The sequence below is a fragment of the Pyrus communis genome, chromosome 1 (genome assembly GCF_963583255.1).
Source record: "Pyrus communis chromosome 1, drPyrComm1.1, whole genome shotgun sequence".
Lineage (NCBI taxonomy): Eukaryota > Viridiplantae > Streptophyta > Magnoliopsida > Rosales > Rosaceae > Pyrus > Pyrus communis.
Window position 1 is genome coordinate 35,999,916 of NC_084803.1, and position 26,433 is coordinate 36,026,348.

At 36.6% G+C, this 26,433-nt stretch overlaps 3 protein-coding genes and 1 pseudogene across 3 annotated transcripts; 2 read left to right on the forward strand and 2 right to left on the reverse strand.

The window, feature by feature from the left end:
• Positions 1-968: 968 nt before the first annotated feature.
• On the forward strand, positions 969-17,623 carry LOC137726689 (uncharacterized). Its single transcript, XM_068465630.1, has 4 exons — positions 969-1,194; positions 1,294-1,365; positions 2,049-2,420; positions 17,469-17,623. Exons 1-4 carry the CDS (start codon positions 969-971, stop codon positions 17,621-17,623), a joined length of 825 nt encoding a protein of 274 aa, XP_068321731.1.
• On the forward strand, positions 17,113-18,813 carry LOC137726700 (uncharacterized). The gene is made up of 2 exons (XM_068465639.1): positions 17,113-18,234; positions 18,333-18,813. Exons 1-2 carry the CDS (start codon positions 17,849-17,851, stop codon positions 18,811-18,813), a joined length of 867 nt encoding a protein of 288 aa, XP_068321740.1. The 5' UTR covers positions 17,113-17,848.
• Positions 18,814-19,137: 324 nt separating this feature from the next.
• Positions 19,138-22,135, reverse strand: LOC137726710 (uncharacterized methyltransferase At1g78140, chloroplastic-like; annotated as a pseudogene).
• Positions 22,136-24,800: 2,665 nt separating this feature from the next.
• On the reverse strand, positions 24,801-25,780 carry LOC137726716 (uncharacterized). The gene is made up of 3 exons (XM_068465659.1): positions 25,667-25,780; positions 25,288-25,487; positions 24,801-25,122 (listed from the first exon to the last, which is right to left on the reverse strand). Exons 1-3 carry the CDS (start codon positions 25,778-25,780, stop codon positions 24,801-24,803), a joined length of 636 nt encoding a protein of 211 aa, XP_068321760.1.
• Between the last annotated feature and the right edge of the window lie 653 nt (positions 25,781-26,433).

A 26,433-nucleotide genomic window follows, 5' to 3' on the forward strand; every position in this document is an offset into this window, starting at 1 on the left:
GCACGTACTGATCTTAACGGACTGTCAATGCCCAATTGACAATCCTATGATCAGGAACGTTTAGGATGTGTCAACGAAAGAATGGTCTGATGAATCTAATTTCTTTAGATCGCATTCTTCCAATCACATATTCCTTGGACTTATCGTTTAAGCATATAACATTTATATGAGACGGCTCAAACAATAATCTTTGCCCTTTACATTAAACTAGATTAGTTTAACATGTGAAATGTCCATAAAGTATCATCATATGATTGGTTTTAGGGCACATTTCCAACAAATAGCACCATTGACTTGTTCGGGTAGTTCGAGCTCATGACAAAATGAGTGTGATATTGATTTTAATAATCTTGAGAGAGACCTGGGAAAAAGAATTCGAATGAAGGACTATCCTTCTAATATTCAAGATGAGGTCCAAAGAGCATATTTGCAAATGGGACCTTGTAGGCCTACAAAGTATGAGTTCCCATACGCTTTGCATGCAAAGAAAAAGCGACGATTTGTTGTTTCGTGGTTTGAAGAATATGATTGGTTGGAGCATAGTATATCCAAAGATGCGGCATTTTGTCTTCATTGCTATCTCTTTAAAATCAACTTTTAACAATGAGGAAGTAATGCCTTCACTGGGGTAGGCTTTAAAAAATGGAAGAATGCAAGAGAATGTTTTGACAAACATGTTGTCTTTGCTTGAATGCATCAATAGATTGCACTAAGTTCTTGTTGCGACAAGGCCTTCCTTTTCGTGGCCACGATCAAATGACACTTTGAATAATAGGGGAAATTATTTAGAGCTCTTGCAATTCCTTGCGGATCATGATGAGAAAATAAAGGAAGTTGTGTTGGAAAATGCTCCAGGAAATCTCAAGCTAATAGCTCCTTCAATTCAAAAAGATATTGTCAATTCATGTGCCTTCGAAACTATTAAGGCTATTATGAAAGAAGTGAAAGAGAGTAAATTCTTTTCTATAATGGTAGATGAATCACGTGATATTTCAACAAAGGAGCAAATGACGGTGATTTTGCATTATGTGGACAACAAAGGTCCGGTAATTGAAAGGTTCATGGGAGTCCAACATGTTACCGAAACAACTTTAAGTAAACTAAAAGAGTCCATTGATGAGTTCTTGAAACTACATGATTTGAGCTACTCCAACCTACAAGGTCAAGGTTATGATGGTGTGAGTAATATGAGAGGTGAGTTCAATGGCCTTAAAAAGAAATTGGATGAAAAAAGTTGTGCATTCTATGTTCATTGTTTTGCTCATCAACTACAATTAGCTCTTGTTGCCGTAGCAAAGAAAAACTCCGATGTTGGCACTTTTTGCACAATGACAAATAGTTTGGTGAATGTTGTTGGATGCTCATGTAAGCGTCGTGATGCACTTAAAGAGAAACAACAAGAAAACTGATGAAAGTTATTGAAAATGATTGTCTTGAAAAGGGGCAAAGGTGAAATCAAGAAACTAGTCTCAAACGTGCTAGGATACACGGTGGAATTCACATTATGATGCTTTGATTAGTTTGATTACAATGTTCTTATCTGTGGTGGATGTGCTTGACATGATTGTTGAAGATTGCTACAATGATAGTGCTGGTGAAGCAAAAAGGTTATTAAAAGATTTACAATCTTTTGAGTTTGTGTTCCTCCTCTTTTTGATGAAATCCATATTAGGAGTTGGAAACGATTTGTCACAAGCATTGCAAAAAAAAAGATCAAGAGATTGTGAATGCAATGGCTTTAGTCAAGACATGTAAAGAACAACTACGTTGCATGAGGAATGATGAAAATTTTGATCTTTTGGTTGATAAAGTATCATCTTTTTGTGTTGAACATGAAATTGAGGTGCCTAATATGGATGATTTATATGTCGTTCAAGGGAAGTCATTGCGTAAGGCTCCAAGAAAGACCAATCGTCATCATTACAAAGTGGAGCTCTTTTTTTAGGGCATTGATTTCCAACTTACAGAATTAGATGATCGCTTCGCTGAAGGTAATACTGAATTGCTTATTTTCTTGGCATGTTTGAGTCCGAATGATTCATTTGTAGCTTTTGATAAAGAGAAGCTTGTTCGCCTTGCTCAGATGTATCCTAAAGATTTCACAGATCGAGATAGATCGGCATTTCAAGATCAACTTGATATTCACATTCATTTTGTGCGTTCTAATAATGATTTTTCTAAATTGTGGGGGATTAATGAGCTTGCTAAGAAAATGGTGGAGAAAGGGTTGCATCGAACATTTGCATATGTATATTTGCTTGTTCAGTTGGCTTTGGTTTTACCAGTTGCAATTGCTTCATTGGAGAAGGCATTTTCCGCTATGAATATCATTAAGGGTCCACTTCGCAACAAAATGGGAGATCAATGGTTGAGTGACAGCTTAGTTGTTTACATTGAGAAATATGTTTATTCATGTATTGGTAATGAATCTATCATGGAACATTTTCAGACTATGAAACCTCGTTGTGGACATTTGAATTAGGATTTTATAGCTTGTAATATTTTTGCACATGATTTTTTAATGAAATGTATTATATTTAACTTTTCAATGTTATTTTTATTTATAAATTTTTTGACCTTTATTATTAGGACCTTCCAGTTTAAAATCCTGGATCCACCACTGCATCTCTGTCATTGTTAGAGAATCTCTTTCAGTGAAAACTTGACAAAACATATCATTCTATATATAAAACATGTACATATATATATATATATATATATATATATATATGTTGATAAGGAATTAACCTCTTAATAGTCTATACTGGAAAGGTATGCAGCGGAATGTTCAATATTTCGTAATATATTCAATAGTGTAAGATTTTAGTACTAATACCACATGTAAACAGTTGATTAAAGATTAAGAGCCAGAACCATGACAACTATGTACTAGGGTTACGATACAACTATTACCTCTTACAAGTATATTAGAAACTGATCCTGTGGTCTCCCTTACTGCACGAATAGGTCTTAGTAATATTAGGGTTACACAATCGGCCTATCAACAGTTGTATATCCTTATCGTTTTCTCAAAGAAAGAGTCCTATCATGATTCAATATCTTTCAGTTAAACCCTTATCAAATTTGGTTAAGTTAGCTGGATGAATATAATGTAGAAATATCAAAGAGACGGGTCATACGTCAAGTGTGGGTTTTTATCACAAAAGGTCTCGGTATTAGTTAGAGTGGGGTTAGGATATTTAAACTATTACTTTTCTTTTTGTACGACCGATGTGGGATTCAACACGCCCCCTCACGTGGGACCCAATTAGTGGGTCACACGTGGGAGATCCACACATCGACAACCACGTGGAGCCAAGGGGACTCACCCTACATGCGGGGCCAAGGGACCCACCATTATCGCGCGGGGTTAAGGGGACCCACCCATCACGTGGCAGTACAATACGGGCCCGCTCCCTGGCTCTGATACCATGTAGAAATATCAGAGAGACGGGCCATACGGCCCACTTCCAACAACACCGATATTGTCCCCAACTTGGTAATTACCACCTGCACAATCCGTCAGGTGTGGGGTTTTATCACAAAAGGCTTCGGTATTAGTTAGAGTGGGGTTAGGATATTTAAACTATTACTTTTCTTTTTGTATGACCGATGTGGGATTCAACATATAAGACTCCATAATCCTTATGACGTAGAGATCAACCATATTACTCGTATATCAGATAACTTGTGAAATAAGTTATATGCTATCCAAGCAATATCAAACACTCATTGTCATTCACTAGGACTTTACAAAATATACTTGTATGGTTAAGTGCCATGCTTATTACATCAAATATGATGTTCAAGTTTCTTATGCCATCAAACTTGCGTATGCTTACCTTGAGCCTCTCATGGGCTTCGTTAACAATCTTTTCATTCTTTTGCCTTATTTTATCTATAGCCATCTTTTCTATAATGTCACTTCACCACCGTTTTATCGAAAAGAAAATGGATCCACCTAAAACAAATGGGTGAGCCATTGTACGAATGGGTGAATTGTGCAGGTAGTTTCCCTCATTTTTGACCCTTAATCTTTCGGTACATTTTTTAAAAAATGGATCCTCTTTTTGTTTTTTTCTTTCCAATTTTTTTAATTTGCATTACATTGTTTGGCCTATTGCTCTTTTATGAGAATCAACTCTTCAATTGTTAATATGTGATATTATTTTCATTTGGTTTTTTTCTTTATGCTTGGCATTCCTTGGTAACATTCTTGAATTGTTAATTGTTAATTTTTCTTCTTTCTTTTCCTAATTTTAAAGCAAACGTAGAGGTTTGTCATTGTAAAACAAAGCTTCATGTGGAACAATGCAATTACATTTGATTAATAGGACAACTGCATGCAATTAGAAAGTCTGATTGAGATTGGCAATTTGGAAGCAGTAATCGGGGACCTGTTTGACTAATCTATACTAAGCTTGGTTTCAAATTTTAGAAATATCTGAATCATGAATTTTATTTTTCAAGAGTCCGTGTTGTTTTCAGGTTTTTGGGATTTCAGTTGTACGTCCATCTGAGCAGGGCAACCCCTTATCACGACTTTAATCATGCACTTCAGTTTCTTTTCCAATCGTATATTTTCGTTGTTCTGTTTCACTCTTTGATTTTACATTTCAATTACATGTTTGTCTCCATCCTTTTATCATTACTCTTTGGTTGATTAATGTTGAATCCCACAACGGTCATACAAAAAGAAAAGTAATAGTTTAAATATCATAACCCCATTCTAACTAATACTAAGGCCTTTTGTGATAAAACCCCACACCTGACGGATTGTGCAGGTAGTAATTACCAAGTTGGGGACAATATCAGTGTTGTTGGAAGTGGGCCGTATAACCCGTCTCTCTGATATTTCTACTTGGTATCAGAGCCAGGGAGCAGGCCCGTACTGTACTGCCATGTGATGGGTGGGTCCCCTTGACCCCGTGTGATGATGGTGGGTCCCTTGGCCCTGCGTGTAGGGTGGAGTCAGCCAGGGAGCAGGCCCGTACTGTACTGCCATGTGATGGGTGGGTCCCCTTGACCCCGTGTGATGATGGTGGGTCCCTTGGCCCTGCGTGTAGGGTGAGTCCCCTTGACTCCACGTGGTTGCCGATGTGTGGATCTCCCATATGTGACCCACTAAGAGGCCTTTTGTGATATAACACCACACCTGACGGATTGTACATGTGGTAATTACCAAGTTGGGGACAATATCGGTGTTGTTGGAAGTGGGCTGTATGGCCCGTCTCTCTGATATTTCTACAATTACATCCATCAATTGGCCGCTGATGTTTCACCTTTTTTCTTTTTTTTTTTAGTGAAAATGCTGTGCAAGTTGATGTAAATGCAACTGAAACCCTTTGAATAAGTCCAATATGACTTTATTTCTGTGTGCAAATGTTTATCCTTAAATGTGTGCCGTTGACTAGGTTTGAACTGTAAATTTACAGATTAACAAGAGCCGGTCAAGCGTAACTTTAAGATTTGATGATTAAAATTTTCAGTTGGGAAGTCGGGGAGTATTTACTTAAGAAGATGAAATCAGAGAGGATTGTCAAAGAAATGTTTCCTTTGCATGGTATGCTTACAAATTTTGACTAAGCTTGTTTTCGGTTGAACACTATATTAATATGATTTTTTCTTGATAGATGAAATAAAAAGGAAGAAACTCCTGCACTCATGGGCACTAACCAGCCGATAGATGAGATTTATTCATTAACAGAACCAAGTCTTTTCTCATATATATGTTCTACAAAACACTAGCTTCCTTCGGTTCTGTTAAGTGATACTTTTCTTCTATTTTTCTTTCTATTTCTATGCACAAATACATATCTATCAACTATCGTACACATATCAGAATAATTGCCGTAAATGTCCAGTATTAAACTAAACTATTATCCATAGTGCAAATATAGGGTTATAGGATTGTCTTCATCGCTACCTCCTTCCGCATCCTATAACATCTCTTCCATTTTTTTTTTCACGCCAAAATTCCTATGATCCATAGTTTCTTGCAAAATTCCTCTTTTTCGTGGTCGTCCGAAGAGGGTTTATTTTCAGTCATTGGCTGATAGAGTGCGTCAACGGATATCTCAATGGAAAAAATGTTCGTTGTCTATGGCTGGACGTGTTGCTTTAATTAAATCGGTTGTTATTAGATGCTTTGTCACAGTTTTTCGGTTTATCGATGGCCTTCTACTGTGCTGGTGCAAGTCAGAAATTGGGGTCATAATTTTATCTGGACAGGTCGTGCAGACTCTCGTGGTTTTTTGACGGCTTCAAGGAAGCGGTGTTGTGCTCCACTATATAAATGAGGGTGGTCTCGGCATACAAAATTTCGCTTCTTTGAATCAGGCTTTTCTTCTAAAAAAATTATGGGACATCATGGTCACCTCTACTTTGGCTTCTTCATTTTTTCGTGGTCGGTTTTTCGATAATCATGGTTTGCCCTCCTCCTCGTATAAGATTTCTCCTATATGGCCTGGTCTTCGTCCTTTTTTCTGAATTACAACATAATTTAGGTGGGATTATTGGTTCAGGTAAAAAAAGTTTCTTTTTGGAATGCCAATTTGTTGGATAAATTCTTAATTGAAGGCCTTAGGTAAAATTTTGAATGCACGGGTCTCCAACTTTATTATTGATGGGAATTGGATTTGTCCTGCCTCTCTTCATGATAGTTTACATCTCATTTGGGATCAAATTTATTCTATTTGTTTGCCCAAGACTTCTAAAGGACTGATTCTTCTAATGGCGTCTCAAGCTTTCTCGTGCCTATGATATTAAACGAAGCAAGCAACCCTTGGTGGTTTGGGACTGTTGGGTTTGGAATTCTTGTTTTCGTCCTAGAAATTTTCTTTTTCTATAGAAATTCATGTACGGGAAAATTGTTACAGATTCTTTATTACAGGATAAAGGCTTTGCTCTTCCGTCAATCACTACAACAAAAAACACTTTGCGCAACGGAATAAGTTTGTTACGCAAAGTACAATTTCATCGCACAAAACCTTGCACGACAAAATTTTGGTCGCACTTGGTTCGTCTCGTAAAGCTTGTGATGATAGGGTTTGCGCGATGAAAATTAATCTTTGTCGCGTAGAGCTACTTTGCGCAATGAAATATTTTAAATTTTAGATTTTTGTTTTTAAATTTTTTTAATTAAAATAAATTAATTTAATATTTTGCGTGACGAAATATTTTGTCACGCAAGGTTTTTGACTTTTTGTTTTATTATTTCTCTTATATTAATTTAATTATATTAATTGTTTATGCAACGAAATATTTGGTAGTGCAAGATTTTTTGAATTTTTACTTTTTTAATTTAATTTAATTGTATGATTTTATTTTTTTAATTACTTTAATTTAAATTGACATATTCAAAATAAAATTACATATGAAAAATAGTGATCAAATTATCCAATATATATAATATATTCAAAATCTACATATAAATTAACAAAGTACAATAATAAAATCCTAATACAAGTCTATTGTGGTGGTAGTGGCAGGGGATATATTTCGATAACGTCCTAATCCTCAACTTTAGCCGTCAAAGTCTTGACGATTCCCTACAAAAATATATATATATATATATATATATATATGGTCAAATAACAAAAAATTGGCATAATCTCCCCTAAAATTGGTATACCCCAAAACCGACCCCAAACTCCACTCCTCATCCTATACTTGACCTCAAACCCTACACCAAACTCAAAACTAACTCCAAAAACATATACTAATGAAAAAAATTAAAATTTGGGGAGAATATACCTTTTGGCAAGATTGAGAGTGGGTGAGAATGAGAGGGAGGAGGGAGTGTGAGAGAATTAGAGGAGATAGTGAGAGAGAGATGAGAGAGTGAGTGAGAGTGAGAGATAGTGAAGAGAGAGAAGAGAGATTAATTGAGAGGAGTGAGTGTGAGAGAGAGGGTCGGATTTGGAGATAGGGAAAGAGAAAGGAGAGGTAAGAGTAGAGAAAGACATTGAGAAAATTGTGGAGGAGTTATTTTGGTTTTAAAAACCACATCACTTTGCGCGACGAAGGATACGAGTTTGTGCGACGAAATATTGGTTGCACAAAGTCTAAAAAAAAATTTTAAAAAATATTCCCGCCTCCCATTTTTTTGCTCACCCAAATTTTTAGAGTTTTGTGCGAAGAAGTGTTGGTCGCATAGAGTTTTGTGCGACAAAGTATTGGTCGCGCAAAGTTTTGAGCGACAAAAAATTGGTCGCGCAAAGTTTTGGTTGACCACAAAAAAAAAAAAAATTAAATTCCCGCGGCCCATTTTTGGTGCCCGCCCAAATTTTTAGAGTTTTGTGTGACGAAGTGTTGGTCGGGCAAAGTTTTGCGCGACCACATGAATAAAATTTTTAAAAAAAATTTCCAGCATCCCATTTTTGGTGGCCGCCCAAATTTTTAGAGTTTGGTCACGCAAAGTCTTAAAAAAAATTTTAAAAAACAATCCCGCATCCCATTTTTGGCTCCCATCCAAATTTAAGGATTTTGTGCAACAAATTATTGGTTCGTAGCGTAAAATTTATAAAAATAATCTTTATAAATAATGAAAATGAAAATAATAAAATTTACTGAAAATGTGACTTTACTCCCTTCAAATTCAATTTTTTATTTACATAAAACCCACAATAATATATTTTTCTAACAAAAACCAGATCCGTACTACAATAATAAATTTAAAGCTACTTAATAAATATATATACCGTTCAATTTCTTAAGTGTTATACGTATAAAATAAATAAATTTAAAGCTACTTAATACACACACACACACACACACCATTCAACGATCCAACCGTCAAACTTATTTATATATACTTCGAGATCATATACGTCAAAAATTACAAAAAACAAATATTCAGAGATCAAGTCACGGGACAAAACTTTTCAATGGTCATAAACGAAAAATCACGATTTAACGATTATTTTAACTCTGATTTTGATGATTTTTTACAGTTACACTCCTTGATCCTATATGAATACAATGACTGAATTTGACCTTCAATTTAAAATATTTACACTAGTGGATACCACCAAAACTTATGTTATACTTAATGACAGTATAAATAAACTATGAGTGTTAGTGAATCTATTGTTTTGATGGGATACGCATTCTACAAAACTGGTTTCAACGATCCAACCGTCAAACTTGTTTGTATATATTTCGAGATCGCATACGACAAAAATTGCAAAAAACAAACATTCAGAGATCAAGTAATGGGACAAAACTTTTCAACGGTTATAAACGAAAAATCACGATTTAACAGTTATTTTAACTCCGATTTTGATGATTTTTTACAACTACACTTCTTGACTCTATATGAATACAATGACTAAATTGTCTTCAATTTTAAATATTTACACTAGTGGATACCACAAAATCTTATGTTATACTTAATGAAAATATAAATAAACTTTTAAGTGTTAGTGAATCTATTGTTTAGATGGGATATGCATTCTGCGAAACTAGTTTCAACGATCCAATCGTCAAACTTGTTTGTATATACTTTGAGATCATATACAATAAAAATCACAAAAAACAAACATTCAGAGATCAAGTAACGGGACAAAACTTTTCGACGGTTATAAACGAAAAATCACAATTTAACGGTTATTTTAACTCCGATTTTGATGATTTTTCCCAACTACACTCCTTGACCCTATATGAATATAATGACTAAATACGATCTTCAATTTAAAATATTTACACTAGTGTTATCACAAAATCTTATGTTATACTTAAAGAAAATATAAATAAACTCTAAGTATTAGTGAATCTATTGTTTTGATGGGATACGCATTCTACAAAACTAGTTTCAATGATGTAACCGTCAAACTTGTTTGTATATACTTTGAGATCATATACACCAAAAATCACAAAAAACAAACATTCAGAGATCAAGTAACGGGACAAAACTTTTCGATCGTTATAAACAAAAAATCACGATTTAACGGTTATTTCAACTCCGATTTTGATGATTTTTTATAGCAACACTCATTGACCCTATATGAATACAATGAATTAACTTGATTGTCAATTTAAAATATATTTTTCTAACAAAAATTAGATCCGAACTACAATAATATATTTTTCTAACAAAAACCTGATCTGAACTACAATAATAAATTTAAAGCTACTTAATAAATATATATACCGTTCAATTTCTTAAGTGTTATGCATAAAAAATAAAAAAACGAAAATAAATTGGTTTAGGCGATGAAATATTTGAATTACGTTGCACAAAGATTTAAAAAAATAATTTTTTTTTTTTTTGTAAGGACTTTGAGCGACGATATATTTTTCGTCGCGCAAGACTTTGCGCAACGAAGCTCAAAATTTCGTCGCGCAAAGTGACTTTGCAAGACGATGTTTTTTCGCCTCGCAAAATTTCGTCACTTTGCAAGACGATGTGTTTTTCGTCGCGCAAGATTTGCGTGATGAAGTTTAATGTTTTGTCGCGCAAGGGTTTTTTTTTACTAGTGTATGTGTTCCCTTTGTTGTTCACATGTGGAAACTCTAAGACATTTGTTTTTTGAATGTTCCTTCTCACATCAAGTTTGGTCTTAATGTTTAAATTGGTTTGGGATGATATGATGACCTTCTTCACTTATCCTATTCGCAAGGGCTATGACTCTCAGATTCAACTTCTATGATGGGGCTTAATTGGAGTTTGTTTATATTGTCTTTAGATAGCACGTAATAAGCTTCGATTTGACGATATTCAACCATCCATTACTGCTATTGTTTGCTCAATTAATTGTCAGCTCCTTGAAATTGATTCACTTAGCAAGGGAAAAATGAAAAATTATGTGGAAGAACTTTGCATTCTTCGCGTTATTGGTTTGTTTGGTCGTTTTGCCAAGTCACCTCATGTTATTAAAGTTATATGGAAACCACCTTCTCTACATTGGGTCAAGGTGAATACCGATGGTGCAGCTCGTCGATCGCTGGAATTGGCTGGTACTGGCGGTATCTTTCGTGATCAATTTGGTTCATGCTTAGGGTGTTTTGCTACTTCTTTAGGGGTGGTTACCTCTTTTGAAGCTGAATTGCATACTGTAATTCATGCGGTAAACTTAGTTTGGAAGAAGGGTTGACGTTCTCTTTGGATTGAGTGTGATTCATCCTTAGTTGTTCTTTTCATTTCTGCTTCTCATAATCGTGTTCCCTGGTATTTGAGGGTTCGTTGGTTGAATTGTTGAGCGTTGCTCTGTTCTATATGCATAAGAGTTACACATATTTTTCGCAAAGGGAATCAGGTGGCTAACTGTTAGGCAAATTTTGGACTGGGTCATCCTGGGGTTTATTGGTGGGATTCTTGTCCTCCTTGTGCTACTAACGCGTATCATCATGATCTTTCTATCGGCCTATATTTTCGATTTTGTTAGGATGAGTTTGACATTGTTTTTTTGTAACTAGGTTTTCTTGTTTCAAGTAGTTTTCTACTTCTTGTTAAGGTTTGGCTTCAAAAATTATTTTAGCAGGTATTGGCCTAGTTCCCCCCGCTTGTATTACTTTTCCCTTTTTTCTTCATATTATTAATAAAATCTAGTAGAGAGGGAATGGGGCCAGGGGGTGTTTCTGGGTGAAACGATCATTCCTCCTTCGAGAGAGGGTTGATGCCTCGCACACGACTGCTAACGAATAGCTAATCTCGCCTAATCCGTCTCTACCAAAAAAAAAAAAAAAAAAAAAAAAAGCCTTGGAATTGCAAGGTAGTTTAATCTTTTCCAATTTCATTGCGTATAATCTCTCCAAACATTGTGTTTGATATAATGTTGAAAATATCATCAGTTTCTTTCTGCTTATGTACATTTTTTGTTTATTTTAGATGCACAAGAAATATAACGGTTTTAAATTGGAAGATCAAGGTTCATGGTAATTTAGATTGGACTTTGATGTTTTGAATAGGATGCTAGATGGGTTTGCGCCTCCATTTATTTTGCACCAGCCTCTCCGCACGAGCTCAAGTTTTCTTTATATTATTCAAGTTTTTGGAGTTTGATGCCGTTGTTTCCGGTTTTTACCCTTTAGTTATTTTACCTAATTTTTTGAATTTATTTAATTCCAATTCTATTTTGTTTTCCTTTTCGTTTGTTTTTCTAAGCATCTGCACTTATTCTGCAGAACACATGAATCACAAACAACGCTGAAATCATGCACCCACGTTCAGCAGAAGTTGTGGGTTGTTCATTCTTAGGTTTAGGGTTTAGGGTCAAAGCCTCAAAGATACTTTTTTGTTAGTATCTCATGTCCTTCTTTTGGTATCTTCATGTCTTTATTTTAGCCAAAACATCCATATGGTTAATTATGAGTGTTCGTATTTTCTTTCTTTACCACCCACAGAATATGAAGCAATGTAATAAATGTGTGCACTCTCTTCAAATATTACAAAAGTATCAGAGTTTACTAAAGGTTATTTTTCTAGCGACTCACATCTTTCCTATTTATCCATTTTCTTTTCTCATTCTTTTGCTAACCTCAATTTGATATTCTCTTTGGATATATATATAGCGACTTTAGATGGTGCAAAGATGTGTTCATGTCTAGAGTCATGCTCAAAGAAGACAGTAACCAACCATTTTGAAAAGAAAAATTCATAAATGGATTGGTGGAAAGACCATAGGAACAGGAACAACTGGAAATTCCGATGAGAACAAACTGATAATTTTTTGGCAATCGAATTTGTCCCACCATTTGACCCTAGAAATCCTAGAAAACACTCGATCTTTATTGAACATTAGTCCTTCATCCTCCCTCAAGGGCAAATCAAAGTCATCCAAATCATCCAAAACAACAAGTTCAAAGAAGATAGAGAAATCCTCACAGCTCCAAGAAATGGCAGATAAGCTAATGGCAGAAGCAGCCTTGCTACGCAAAGAAGAAGAATCTGATTCAGACTCATCCGATGCTTCATCTCAAGTTCCCGTCAAGTGGGCAGATCAAGCGGATTATCAAGACTCTCAAGATCCATTTGAAATTTAAAATTGAATTTTCAAAATGTAATAATTTGTAATCATTTCAAGGATTTTACCCATGTAAATCGTACAGTTCCAGCCATGTGATCAACAGTAACAGCAATCATTCCGACAAGGAACTATTCATCAACAGTAGCAGCAGACAAGACACTATTCATAAATAGTAAAATCACTTTTTATTATTCATCCATCAATTCGAAATCAGAATGCGTGAATCCACAGTGAAAGTTTCATCATTTGCCAGCCTTTAACAGCTAGCAGCACATGCAAGCAAGAATCCCAGACTCAAACATCCCAACCTTAATCATTCCTCTCAGCAAGATAAAAGAGGAGTTCATTCTCAGAGCAAACGGACTTTAGTCACCAAGAGCTAGAACTTCTACGGATTCCCTCAGAACATAAGTGATTTAGCTCCATCCCAATATCAAATATCAAACACTTGTATTTAATTTTCAATCAAGGATGCCTGCGAACACCATATGTTTTCTTATCAATCGTCAGTAGACGAAATTGTAAGTTGGTTTCCAAATCAATAAAAGTATTTTAAACATCTATCTGCATCATTAATTTTAATTCATTATTCTCATTATGAAAAATATTTTCATCACCACTGATTTTAATTAGCATTTATGTTTATCTCCCAGTTAATTCATTGAGTATCTCAAGTTCAAGGTAAATACCGATCAATCATTTGTTCAATTCTTCCTTTGCATATATCATTATTGGCATGATATCTGCACTCCCATACATGATAATGAATGTAGTCTTGATTGCTGTCCTCATTCTCATAATCGTCAATACACGGTAAGCTTCCGTCCCCATTTGGTATCAGAGCCAAGTAAGTAGTAATTGCATTAGCATCTTTGTAATCTGCAAGTTAGGTTCATATTTCAGTCTTTCCATTTACAGTTTATCTTATCTCTCGGTCCCAGTTGGACATCTCAGATTGCTGAGTTGATCATGGATCCTGGAGGTGACATTACTAGGTGTTCTTATGAAATGTTCTATTATTGTGAAAAGCAATGTATTGACTGCATCTGGGACCCCTTGTCCAATTTGCTCGTCAAAGATTGGTATTCCTTCTTCATCTTTTTTAACAACGTTTTTTATTTCATTTCTGGACTATTCAGTGAAGTGTGTGTGTGTGTGTGTGTGTGTGTGGGATGGAACTATCAACAAAACTGTAGCATTTCTTTTTCCTTTTTGCTAACTTTACCGCCCACGGATATTTATTACAGCGTTCATTTCTTTTCTCATTTTTTGTTTATCACGGTGCAGTACGGGTGAGTTAATTGTTTGTTAAAACGATTATATAAAAGAATGCATAAAAAGTGTATAGTTACTTGACCTAATAATTCTGAAATTGTGATTATTATATTGTGTTTTCATTTTGTGTGATTTTGTTTGCTCTACTGTGGTTGCATTTGTGTCTGCAATAAAAAAAGGATGAAAGCAGTGCGATCAAAAACGTTAAATGCCAAAGCAATGTAGAAGGAGATCTCAAATTAATTTCGTAATTGTGTCTGTATCTCTTGGAATTAACAAGAGTAGTGTCTTATAATGTAAAGGTGCAATTACTGTGTGGAATCTTTCTGCAATATAATTTGTATTTGCTATCTTTTCTCAAATAGTTTGTCAATCTCATGAAAATATGAAAATTAATTTTATCACTGCCAGAATATGAGAAATTTTGGACATATAAAACCAATGCATGTAGAACACATACGAAGTGTTTTTGAAGTGAAGATGTTTTTATGCATGCACAAATGTGGAAAGAAGAGAAAAAATAACTCTGTATGCGCGTGTAGCGAGAATACTCTGATATCATTTAGTCATGGAGGTAAGTTGTTGGCCATTTAGTTCACTTCTCTGCCCCCCTCTCTTTTAGCATGTAAGATGCCCTCCTGTTTGCTAATAAAGAATTAATACAAGGTTCTACTTTTATAACTGTTGGAGTGGATGTTTAATGTTGGGCTTAGTGTGATTGGAGGCCCAAGAACGCAAAAAGTAGAAGGAGGATTGGGCTCAGACGAATCGACAGTCCAAGAAGAAATTAAAAATCATTTTTGCCAAGGAATAGACAGTAAGCCTATGTGAGAAGTGACACTCAGAGGGCAGCTCACCCCCCACAAAAAAATACTTTTCAAGGGCATGGATAGGTAAATAAACGGTGACTCAGACGAATCGACAGTCCAAGAAGAAATTAAAAATCATTTTTGCCAAGGAATAGACAGTAAGCCTATGTGAGAAGTGACACTCAGAGGGCAGCTCACCCCCCACAAAAAAATACTTTTCAAGGGCATGGATAGGTAAATAAACGGTGACTCACCATACTCTGAGGCCATCACCAAAAGGGGAGGCTTGGACAATCGGGCTAGAGAGTTTATAAAAGCAGCGAAGAACACAAGGAAGAAAGACACTCAACCAATCAATCAAAAGACATCCAACTTTGCACTCCAGCAAGCAAGAAGCCAAAAAGCTTTAGTTTGTCCAAAATTTATCCTTTTAGTCGCAGGTCCCCCCATAGAAAGCCATCTTTTGTCAAGTTTTAGAAGCTCTGCTACCTTTCCCCAATGTTGTAGTATCGAATCTCTCTAGTAAACCCGATTTATGTTTCATTCTCCAAAGATTACAATCCTTGTAAAACACAAAAAGAAGTGGTTGCAAGACGACGAACCTTGCCTGACAAGGTCATAATCATGCCCGAGTCTTTTTTGTTTGTACTTACATAAAGTAGATATGTTGTTTTATGCATCTTTCATTGTATCTTACATCATTGTGGATTGTTTTTTGTTCAAAGTTTCATCTATGATTAATCTTGTTAAAATAATTAACCTTGTTTCTTTAGTGTTAACTGTAACCAAAGAAATAATCTGAAGGGCCCTAAACTCCTTTTAATTGGGCATATGATATTATGAGTAAAATTCCTTGTTTACAAGGCAAGAAAAATAACTTTATACAGACTTAACCCATCTGTAAACAATCCAATCGAACCAATAAGTCTAAATAACTTGTGGTGCAGATAATCAATCCATTTAATAACCAAGAAATAACAATCTATTATACAAAAATAACGGTGGCACGCTCAGACCCATAGTAGTTTTAATTGTGAGCTTCAAGGCCTAACAAAGGCACCATTCAAACTAATAACAGACTCATATTGCAATACACCAAGTAGCAAACCTTGCCCGACATGCAAGATCTAGAAGAGTTGTGCAAGGGACATATCTAACCCGAACAATAACTGTTAATGCCTTCAAGATCAAGGTTGGGGTTGCAGGCATGTGCGATTAGTGTGCGATTAGTGTGATTCAAGATCAAGGTTGAGAGTGAGTATGCATGTTAAACCTCACGTGGATGAAAGATCCGAAGGATTTGTAAATGTATTTTATAGTTTGGAATATTAGTAGCGTTTATATAGGTACAATTGGTCATTATACATGTTATAAATCCCTTAATAATAATCTTATGATCGATCTGTCTTGAAGTGGTCCAGAGAGTATACATAATAGCAATCAACATCGTTGTAGGACAAAAATAAAAAAGTAAATAAAATAAAAAATAAAAAAAAAGCATCAATTTTGTGCCCTTTTTATTGGTCGGGAAACCCAAAGAATTGTCACCGATCTATTAAAATCAGTAAAGGAATCATCTCCGGATCTCCTCCACTAAATCCACCCAATCAATCGATTCAGGCTCTTGAAATTTGATCTAACGACTACAAATAAGGAAAAATTATAATAACTTTAGCCGTTTGATCAAATTTTAAAAGTTCAGATTAGATGATTGGGTAGATTTGATGGAAGAGATTCGGAGAAGATCCCTTTCCTTAAAACCAAAGCCCATTCTAACCTAATTGGCCTACACACAGTGTCCAGAAAATTTAAGATTACAAAGAGCTCGTTTGGAAGTGTTTTTAAAATTACTGAAAGTGTTTTTAATGAAATTGATTTTGAGATTCAAAGACACTTTAAATGGGTTGAAATTGATTTTGATTTTGAGATCCAAAGCCCATCCTTCTAGACGATGCTTTTACACTGCTTTTCATACTCATAGCACTTTTAAAAATACAGTTTATTAAACGCTTAATTACTTTATTTTGCAGTTGATTATTCTTAAAGCACAGCAAAAGCAATTGATTCAAAAGGCACGGCAATCCCAAACTGGCCAAAAAACGAATGTTTTCCGCTTCCTTTAACTTCTTTTTTCGTTAAAATGATACCTAAACTTTTACTTCCTTACTGTCATGCATAACAGAGTTTGACAGTTTCACTTGTATCACGTCTCTAATACGTTACTTATCAAATCAGTAAAGAACCAAAAAATCGTGCATGAGAAATCGAGCATAAAATAAAAAGGTGAAGTGTTTGTTTTATAATTGATTCAAAAGGGGGTTATAACTGATAACTAAAGTTATCAAAACAAAAGGAGAGAAGTACCATTATGTTTAGCTTGATTCCAGCTTGTTTTATTCACTTTGAAGTCATTCAGCTTTTATTGATCAGGTGGCTATATCCAGAGCTTTGAATGGGATTGGCCTTGCTCTAGTTACTCCGCCTATCCAGTCCCTTGTAGCTGACTCAACTGATGACAACAACCGAGGTATGGCTTTCGGATGGCTTCAACTAACGGGCAATGTTGGTTGAATAATTGGTGGCCTTTGTTCTATATTGATACCTCCAATAACAGTCGTGGGAATCCATGGGTGGAGAATTTCCTTTCACCTTGTTGGATTTATTAGTGTTGTAGTCGGTATTTTAGTCCGTCTGTACGCCACTGACCCACATTTTCCAGATTGTGAAACAAAAGATAGCAGCCAGAATTCTAGTAGTTCCTTGTGGTCACACGTGAAGGAACTGGCCCTAGAAGCTATGTCGGTTATTAAAATTCCTTCCTTTCAGATCGTTGTGGCGCAGGGTGTTACTGGTTCATTTCCTTGGTCAGCATTGTCATTTGCGCCCATGTGGTTGGAACTTACTGGCTTCTCTCATGGGAAATCCGCTTTCCTCATTGCCTTGTTTGTGATTGGAAGTTGCCTCGGTGGCTTGTTTGGAGGTAAAATGCGAGATATCCTTTCCATGCGTCTTCCAAACGCAGGAAGGATTATATTAGCACAGATAAGCTCCACATCTGCCATCCCTCTTGCAGCAATTCTTTTGCTTGCATTACCTGCGGATCCATCTACGCTTGTCATCCATGGTTTCATCTTGTTCATCATGGGCTTCTTAATTTCATGGAATGCTCCAGCTACAAACAAGTAAGCCTTAAAACTTCGTAGTTCTGTCTGTCTTTAATTTCCTTACGTTTTTATGGAAAGTAAAGCAAAAACACTAACGGATGGCATGGTCTATGTAGTCCGATTTTTGCAGAGATAGTTCCTGAGAGATCCCGAACAAATGTATATGCTTTGGACAGATCTTTCGAGTCCATACTTTCATCGTTCGTTCCTCCAGTAGTTGGGATATTGGCTCAACGCGTTTATGGTTATAAACCAGTTCCTCAAGGGTCCAGTGCATCTGAAGAGATTGCCACGGATAGGGGGAACGCTTTGTCATTGGCAAAAGCACTATATACAGCAATAGGAATTCCAATGGCTCTCTGTTGTGTCATTTACTCATTCCTATATTGCACCTACCCAAGAGACAGGGAGCGTGCACGGATGGAAGTTTTAATAGAATCAGAGATGCAACAAATAGAATTAGAAGATTCGCCTACCGGCGGAGAATATTCACGTGCTAGGTTTCCTGAATCAGAAGAGCTGTATGTTATGAAGGTGAGGACACTCTTGATGCTGATACCGATGATGATGAACAGACACTGCTATACCGCCAGTTAACGTTTGCCAATTTGAGCCCCCTGTAATCTTACCAGAATTTCACTGAACATTCCAGCTCTATTCAAGCACATCCAAATACCATACATGTACATAAGAATTTTATCCGTCCTGTTTTGACCTCCGGCCAGAAAACGAGCTAGAGAAAGGCAACTTCCATACTAACCAACTGCTTGAGCTTGCCAACAGAAGAGTTCTCGCTTTCTTTGCAGGTTTTCTTGCCATTGTAACCACATGCTTTCTCGAGAGAAACATTTGGATAAAACGGTCGTACGACCGTCAATTTTGCGTACGAGATGTAACAAATCGATAATGAGATGAAACACAATCACTTATAGTGAATCATATTATCCAAATTTTGATGATATAGTTTGGTTTCATTCCTAACATCATGACATATTAATGTTTCTTTACATAGGAGATTGCTTGTGGCACAAGAATAATTAATTAAGTGGGTTTTGTGGCAGAGATCATCACAAAAAGCCCATACCTCACTTTCGTAAAACCAACTAGCCCACATGATTGGCAGAGCTCTTCGAATTCACTTTCTGATGTGAAGACTTGGCTGCCCGATATTTACTTTGTTACCTACCAAACAAAAAAAAAAAAAAAAAAAAAAAAAAAGAGGGTAAAATCGAATCGAAAACCGGTGAGATGAAATAGAAATTATAATACCAAATCATCGGCTACATGGGGCACATTCAGCAGAATCCCAGAGCTGCAGCAATGAAAGTTTGGAGTACGAAAGATGTACCTGTGTTATGTTCCTTAGAAATGGGATGAGCGAAAAACGCCCGTCCAGTACGTAAGTAGATGCAACGAACACCCCACCAGGTCGCAGGACTCGACTAGTTTCAGCAACCTTCAAAACCACAATTATCCAGAGAAAATACTGGTTAAAAACTAAAAACCGAGAAATGGAAAATGTTCATTAACTTGTTGTAGACAAATTAATTATTATCAAGGACATGTAAATACTTACACCACTGTCTGTTACGATAAGATTTAGTACCCCTTACAGGTAGCTAGAACAAGCAGAGCAGTTAGCTCTAACACCATATATAATTAAGTACTTACAGCTGCTGATGGTGAAGGCCAACAATGTAGGGCGGCACCAGCATGCACAGCATCAACAGAACTTGTAGCAAAAGGAAGCCTAGATATATCAGCTCTGACCAGAATTATGTTCCTAACAAAAAAAACAAACTTAATCAGGTATTTTACGATTGATAACAAAATTTCGGAAAGATCCATAAGGAGATAGCACCAAATACGATTTGAAACTTTTAGCAGCTTTTACCATCTAAATTTGAATGAAAACATCAAGGTTCTGTACTCTTTTGGGGAAGCTCTCCTCCTGCTGAATGAATCCATAGCATTCCTTCAACATGTTCTCTGAGTAGTCCAAAGCAACAACAAGAGAGAACAATCCACTCTTGGCAAAAAGTCCAGAAAATAGCCCACTCCCACAACTTGCATCAATGATACTTCCACCACCCAAGACAGGCTTCAAGAAATTTTTAGTCCACTCAAACTGCAGTTAAAACTATGCCTTGACCCGTGGTTAACCACTCAACAACCTCCTTAGCAAGACAAATCAATCCAGTAAAGCTTTGACGCCAACCCCTCTCATAGAGATACGATATCAATGGAGTCCTGATGCAACAAAAAGTCACCTATACGTTAAATAGAGATGCAAATCAAGTTCAACATATTCATGAGGTATCAGCAAGTACTATTGGTAAAGCTTTGAAAATCGTAATGCGGTAGATGCAATCAATTCAACTGGGTTCATGCTCCATCTATGCCACAGAGGATAAGGTAAAAAAGTTGACCTCAGCGGGTCTATGTGAGATCAGAAAGAATCTCCTTCACATAATAAGAGTCAAAGAAGATGCATGATCTCGGAACATATGTACCAAATCAAGCCGTAAAAGATCAATATATTAAACATCAGATGTTATTCTGAGGATAAACTGAAAGGACTCACGTCTGACTCTACTTCGGCAACCTGTCTTTCGATTTTTGTCTTCTAAACATGGGTGCAACAATAAGGGTGAACATTCATCGGTTGAGCGTCTGACAAGAAGGTAATTCTACGGTTGATTGCCCATTTTGGAGGAAGGAATGTTGAAGCGGTAAAAAGATCAGAATTGTCGTCCATAAGGGATTCAAGTGGCTGAATAGTAGGTGGACAATATCAGGAATTGAACTAGCACTCAATATAGATGCTAGCAAGGAAATAATATCCAACAAAAAAGGTGGAAAATGTCGAAGTTAAGATGGTTGGAGAATCAGATGAGTGGAGTCCAACCAAGCAATATTTATGGCCATCTATTTGGAATTCCATCACCTTGTTCTTTAAGTGCAAGCCAATGAAACCCAAGGTTTCTAACCATTCTGCTCCAAGAACCAAATCGCAACTCATGACAGATAGTAGGCGCATATGTGGCGGCCGAGTCAAGTTGCAACCGAGGGGTTGAGAAAATTAAGGTCTACGCCGGAATCCACAAAGACTTAAATAGGCAGGTCGCCAATGTAACCAACAAGGCACATAACACAACCTCGCGTGCGTTTTGGAGAGGCAAGGTCGTTGAAAGTGATTGGGACAATATCGTCCACCAGAGGCTCATCAGGCACCGGCGGAATATCGTTAGGATTTGGGTTGGTGGCTACTTCGGAGACAGTTGCAGCATCCAATAATAACATATTGGGGTTGCACAAGTCTGGCCTAAAAGTACTTCTCAAGAAAATATAGAATATTGACCATGGGAACGACGTTCACGGATCTCTGCCGTAGAGAGGTGCACAAGTGGTCTAGCTGACGAGGAGAGAACCGGTTTAGAAGGTGGGACAAAAGCGGGGTGCGATGATGCAACATGTGTACGAAATGGGTAAGGAGGGTAAGGGCGGAAAACACTACGACTTATTTGTTTATTGTTATATATGCGTGCAGGTTCAAAGGCACGGGCCAGCAAACGAAGATCTTGGGCAAAATATCATCCTAGAGCTCCAGTTTAAGCCTACCAAGGAATACCCCTAATAATTACTCATCGTTCCAACCTTGTGCTCGACAAGATAAACGAATGAATTCATTAAAGTAGGCCTCGAGAGAGCCTTTTTGAGAGACATAAGAAAAAGAAGTGTTGAGTTTAATTGGTTGTCTGGCCCAAAACATTATAAAATGCATTTAGTAAATAAGGCCCATATACCAAACTCGACCGTACCATTTGAACCACATAGCTGGATCGCCAGTGAAATGGAAGATCACAACCATGGCCCAATTGTTTCGGTCAACACAATGGTAGTCTAAGAGCAGTTCCATCGTGTCTAAGGCCCCATAAGGCTATCCACACTAGTCAACAGTAACTATCCTTAGTGAACAGTAACCGTCTTTTGCATCTCCACCCCTGCACTGAATAGCCTTGGCAATTGGTAATAAAATATTAGTATTTTTTATTTTATAAAATAATACAAAATAATTACTTGTGAGATTTCTTTTACTTTGACCGGTTCCTTCACCTAGCCCTCTCTCTCATTTCCCTTAGAGCAACTCCAGTATGGGAGTTTGCTCGCTGGAGTTGCTATGGGTACAATCCAAGAAAAAGGGCCTGAGAACCTAGCCTACACACTCCAACGTGGGAAGCCCAAGGGACAGTGGAAGCCCAAGCACCAGGCCTATGAGGAATTGCCAAGCTACGAGCCCGAAGTGGATCTGACGTAGGGCTGACATCATCCAGGCACAGCCCAATTTTTTATTTTTTTCTGTCAAGTGCATACACCTCACCCGCATGTGCAAGGCGCGTCACCCGACACGGTTTCAGCGCTTGAGGCCGAGGCGCAGTTTTAAAAAGTTGCCGTTGGGAAGCCACGTGGCTTCCCATGGTCTGTTGGATCTTAACGGCTATATAATGTGGACCGTCCAATTTGCAACAGTAAAAATAAATAAATAAATCTTATTTAATATCAACCGTTGGATCTGAGATCAAGAGTTGATATTATTCTCCTTTATAAATAAATAAAAAAGAAAAAATAATTTTAAAATTCAGAAATGTTACCGTTGTGCCACGTGGCACAATCTGGAGTGTTGGAATTCAATTTTTTTTTTAAATTCAACGGCAAAGATTAATTAGTTGAATAAAAAATTTAAAAAATTGTAAAAAATAATAAAAATCTGAAAAAAAAATTTGTTTTTACTTTTCTGTAAATACCTTTTCATTATCATCTACATTACACCACAATTTCATATTTTCTCAACTACTTTCAACCACATTCCTATCTTTCTCTCAAAGTTTCAATCCAATTTTTTTCAACAAAATGACTACATATGCAGGTACGAATTGGACGCTTCTTGAAGATGTTGCATTGTGTACTAGCTGGGTTGAAGTTACTCATAGTTCACTTACGGGTAATGAGATGCAATTGCGAGAAATGTGGAGTCTTATTCATACCAATTTTCTTGAGAAAATGGGTGGGAAAAGAACCAAAGAATCGATGTCCAGTCATTGGAAATTACTTAGCCAATCGTTTAGTACGTGGAGAGACGCCTTGACACAAGCTAGTACTAATATTCGAAGTGGGGAAAATTACGCGGATCAAGTAACAATATATTATTTATTTGTTTGTACTATACCCAAATTTACATTATAATTATTTGTTTGTATTATTTATTTGTTACCTACTTTCATTATAATTATTTCTTATCCCGCATTGTGTAGCAACTTCAAGCACAAGCTTGGTATGGTGCCAAAACCAAAACCAAAACCAAAATAAATCATTCAACCGGTCGGAATGTCAGAATATTGTCAAAGATTGTCCTAAATTCAAAGTTGTGCATGTCGGTCCATAAGTTTTCATGAACAGCACCCTTATAATCATGCCTCGCATGTTCATGAAGATGAAGCAAAAGAAGTGCCCGAAACGCCCCCCTGAACAAACGTCGGGATCGACCCGTTATCCAATTAGGCTTCAAGGTAAGAAGGCTTCAAAGAGAAAAGGGAGTACTTCGAAGAATGATTATGCAAAGTATATGGAAGAACATGCTCGCCAAGGTGAATTGACTTTGGCGCGGGAAATGACGAAATTTGAGGCTGATAAGGCTAGAGATAAGGCAAATGTTGTAGCTGTTGAGAGAGCATTTCAAGCTAATAAGAGAGAAAGAGAGCTACTTAGGCAAGAAAGGGAATAGGTTAGAGAAGAAAGAATGGCTCAACGAGATCGTGACATTATGAACACGCATTTAGAAGGGAAGTCTCCAAATTCTAAATATTTTTGGAAGTCAGAGAAAGTGGAAGTGGTGTGAAGGAGAAATGCAAGAGAAGCAAGAGCAAGAGGAGATGGTCCTAGCACGACAAGAGAAGATCATCCTAGCACCACAAATTGGTTTAAGTGATGATGAATAGAGTACTTTTTTGTAATCGGAGCCCATAATTTTCCAATCACTTTGGGTTGTAATTTCTTATTTATTGAATAGAGTACTTTATGTTGTTTCCAATTTATTGATTTTAGTATTTTATTTAATTTGGTAATTTATTTATACTAAGAGAATCTTTATTCAAAAGACATTTAAACACACCAAATAAAATTACATAGACATACCAAGTAATAAAAAAAACTCACTGAATGAACTAAAAGAAACACACCAAATCAAATTAAATAAACATACCAAAAAAAAAAAAAAAACACACTAAATGAACTTAAGTATCTTGAGCTTGTTTCAATTCCCACTGGTGCTCTATCAAATCAATTTGCCAGGCATTGTGCATATATGGCCTTTAAAGTGCAGTATATCGTTGAATGATCAATTCATTGTAACGTCCATCCCTTTTTAATGGCTCATGTTGCACCGGTTCTTCAATGGTGTCATGAGCACAATATATACGTGTTCTTGAATTGTTCATCGTGTATGGCTCATATTCATCAACAACATCATAATCGCACTCATCTTCCACAATCATTTTGTGAAGAATGATGCACGTCATCATGATGGATCAAAGCGACTCTACATCAAACAATCTGGCAGCACCCTTGACGATCGCCCAATGAGCTTGGAGGATACCAAAACAACGCTCCACCTCCTTCCTGGACCCCTCTTGACAGCTTGCAAAGTGTTTTTCCTTTGCACTTCGCTGACGTGGCACTATTTTGATAAATGTTGACCACCTTGGGTAAATGTTGTTTGCTAGGTAATATGGCTCGTCGTACATACGTCTATTGACGTAGTACATGACTTTTGGTGCCTTTCCTTGCAGGACATCGTTGAACACTGGGGATTGGGCAAGGACATTGAGGTCATTTTGAGCTCCCGGAACCCTGAAAAAAGTGTGTCAAATCCATGCATCAAAAGATGCCACCACCTCCAAAATGATACTTTTTGCTCTTTTTTTGTCCCCATAAGCGCCTTGCCATGCACTTCGACAATTTTTCCACGTCCAGTGCATATAATCGATGCTTCCAATCATCCTAGAAAAACCTCACATCTCACCCTTCTTCAAAAGCCTTTGCAAGTCCATGTTAGTAAGTTTCTGAAGGTACTCTGCAGTGTAGATAGATTTGATTACTCCGCAAAACCTCATCAGGGACTCAAGAATGGTTGATTTCCCCATCCTCGTTATCTCATCCACTTGGTCTACAGATGCTCCATATGCAAGCATCCGCAAGGTAGCAATAATTTTTTGCTAAGGAATGAGACCCATAACACCAAAAGCATTATTCTTTTGCACAAAGTAAGAATCATGGCTGTAAACAGCAATCATGATTTTGTTGAACAAATGTCGTTCCATTCTAAAACGACGTCTAAAGTACGTATCAGGGAATGCATTATTACAGACAAAATAATCGTCCAAGAGTTTCGTACCTCATTGTTGCCTACTTCTATCAAGGTTTCCAGAATGGCTGGGCCTGCAGAATTGACCCACAACTTAGATGACTTGACGGGAATGTAAGGCTCTTCCCATTCTTGCTTCGTCATCTCTCATTCTACGCTCCTTATCCTTTTTCCTCTCATTTTGGGGCACCTGGAGATTGAACATTCCTTCTTATTGGTTAAACAATTATTCCTCTTGCTGATCGATTTCCCATAACATCCTTGAAGAAGAAGACATTGTAAAAATGAAGCAGAAACTATGAATAATGATAGAGATTTTGATGATGAAGGAAGCAGAAACTATGAATAATGATAAAGATCTTGAGAAATTGGTGTGAGATTTGTGAGGATGGATGATGGATTATATGGAGGATTCAGAAAGGATTAGGTTGTAGATAATGCCACATGGCATGCTGTCATTCGTTAAAAATCTGATGGAAATCTATCCTCAAAGATTGTAAACAGATTATGACACGTGGCGCGACGTGAATGGTTAATAATCTTATCGAAAATCCATCACCAATAATTGTATTTTCGGATAATGACATGTGGCGCAATGAGTACGATTAAAAATCTTATCGAAAATCCATCACCAATAATTGTCTTTTCGGATTTTATGACACGTGGCGCAACGAGAACGATTAAAAATCTTATCCGAAGTTAGAAATAAAATTATTCTGTATCATTTTATAACTTTTTGGATAATGACATGTGGCGCAACAAGAACGATTAAAAATCTTATCCAAAATTACAAATAA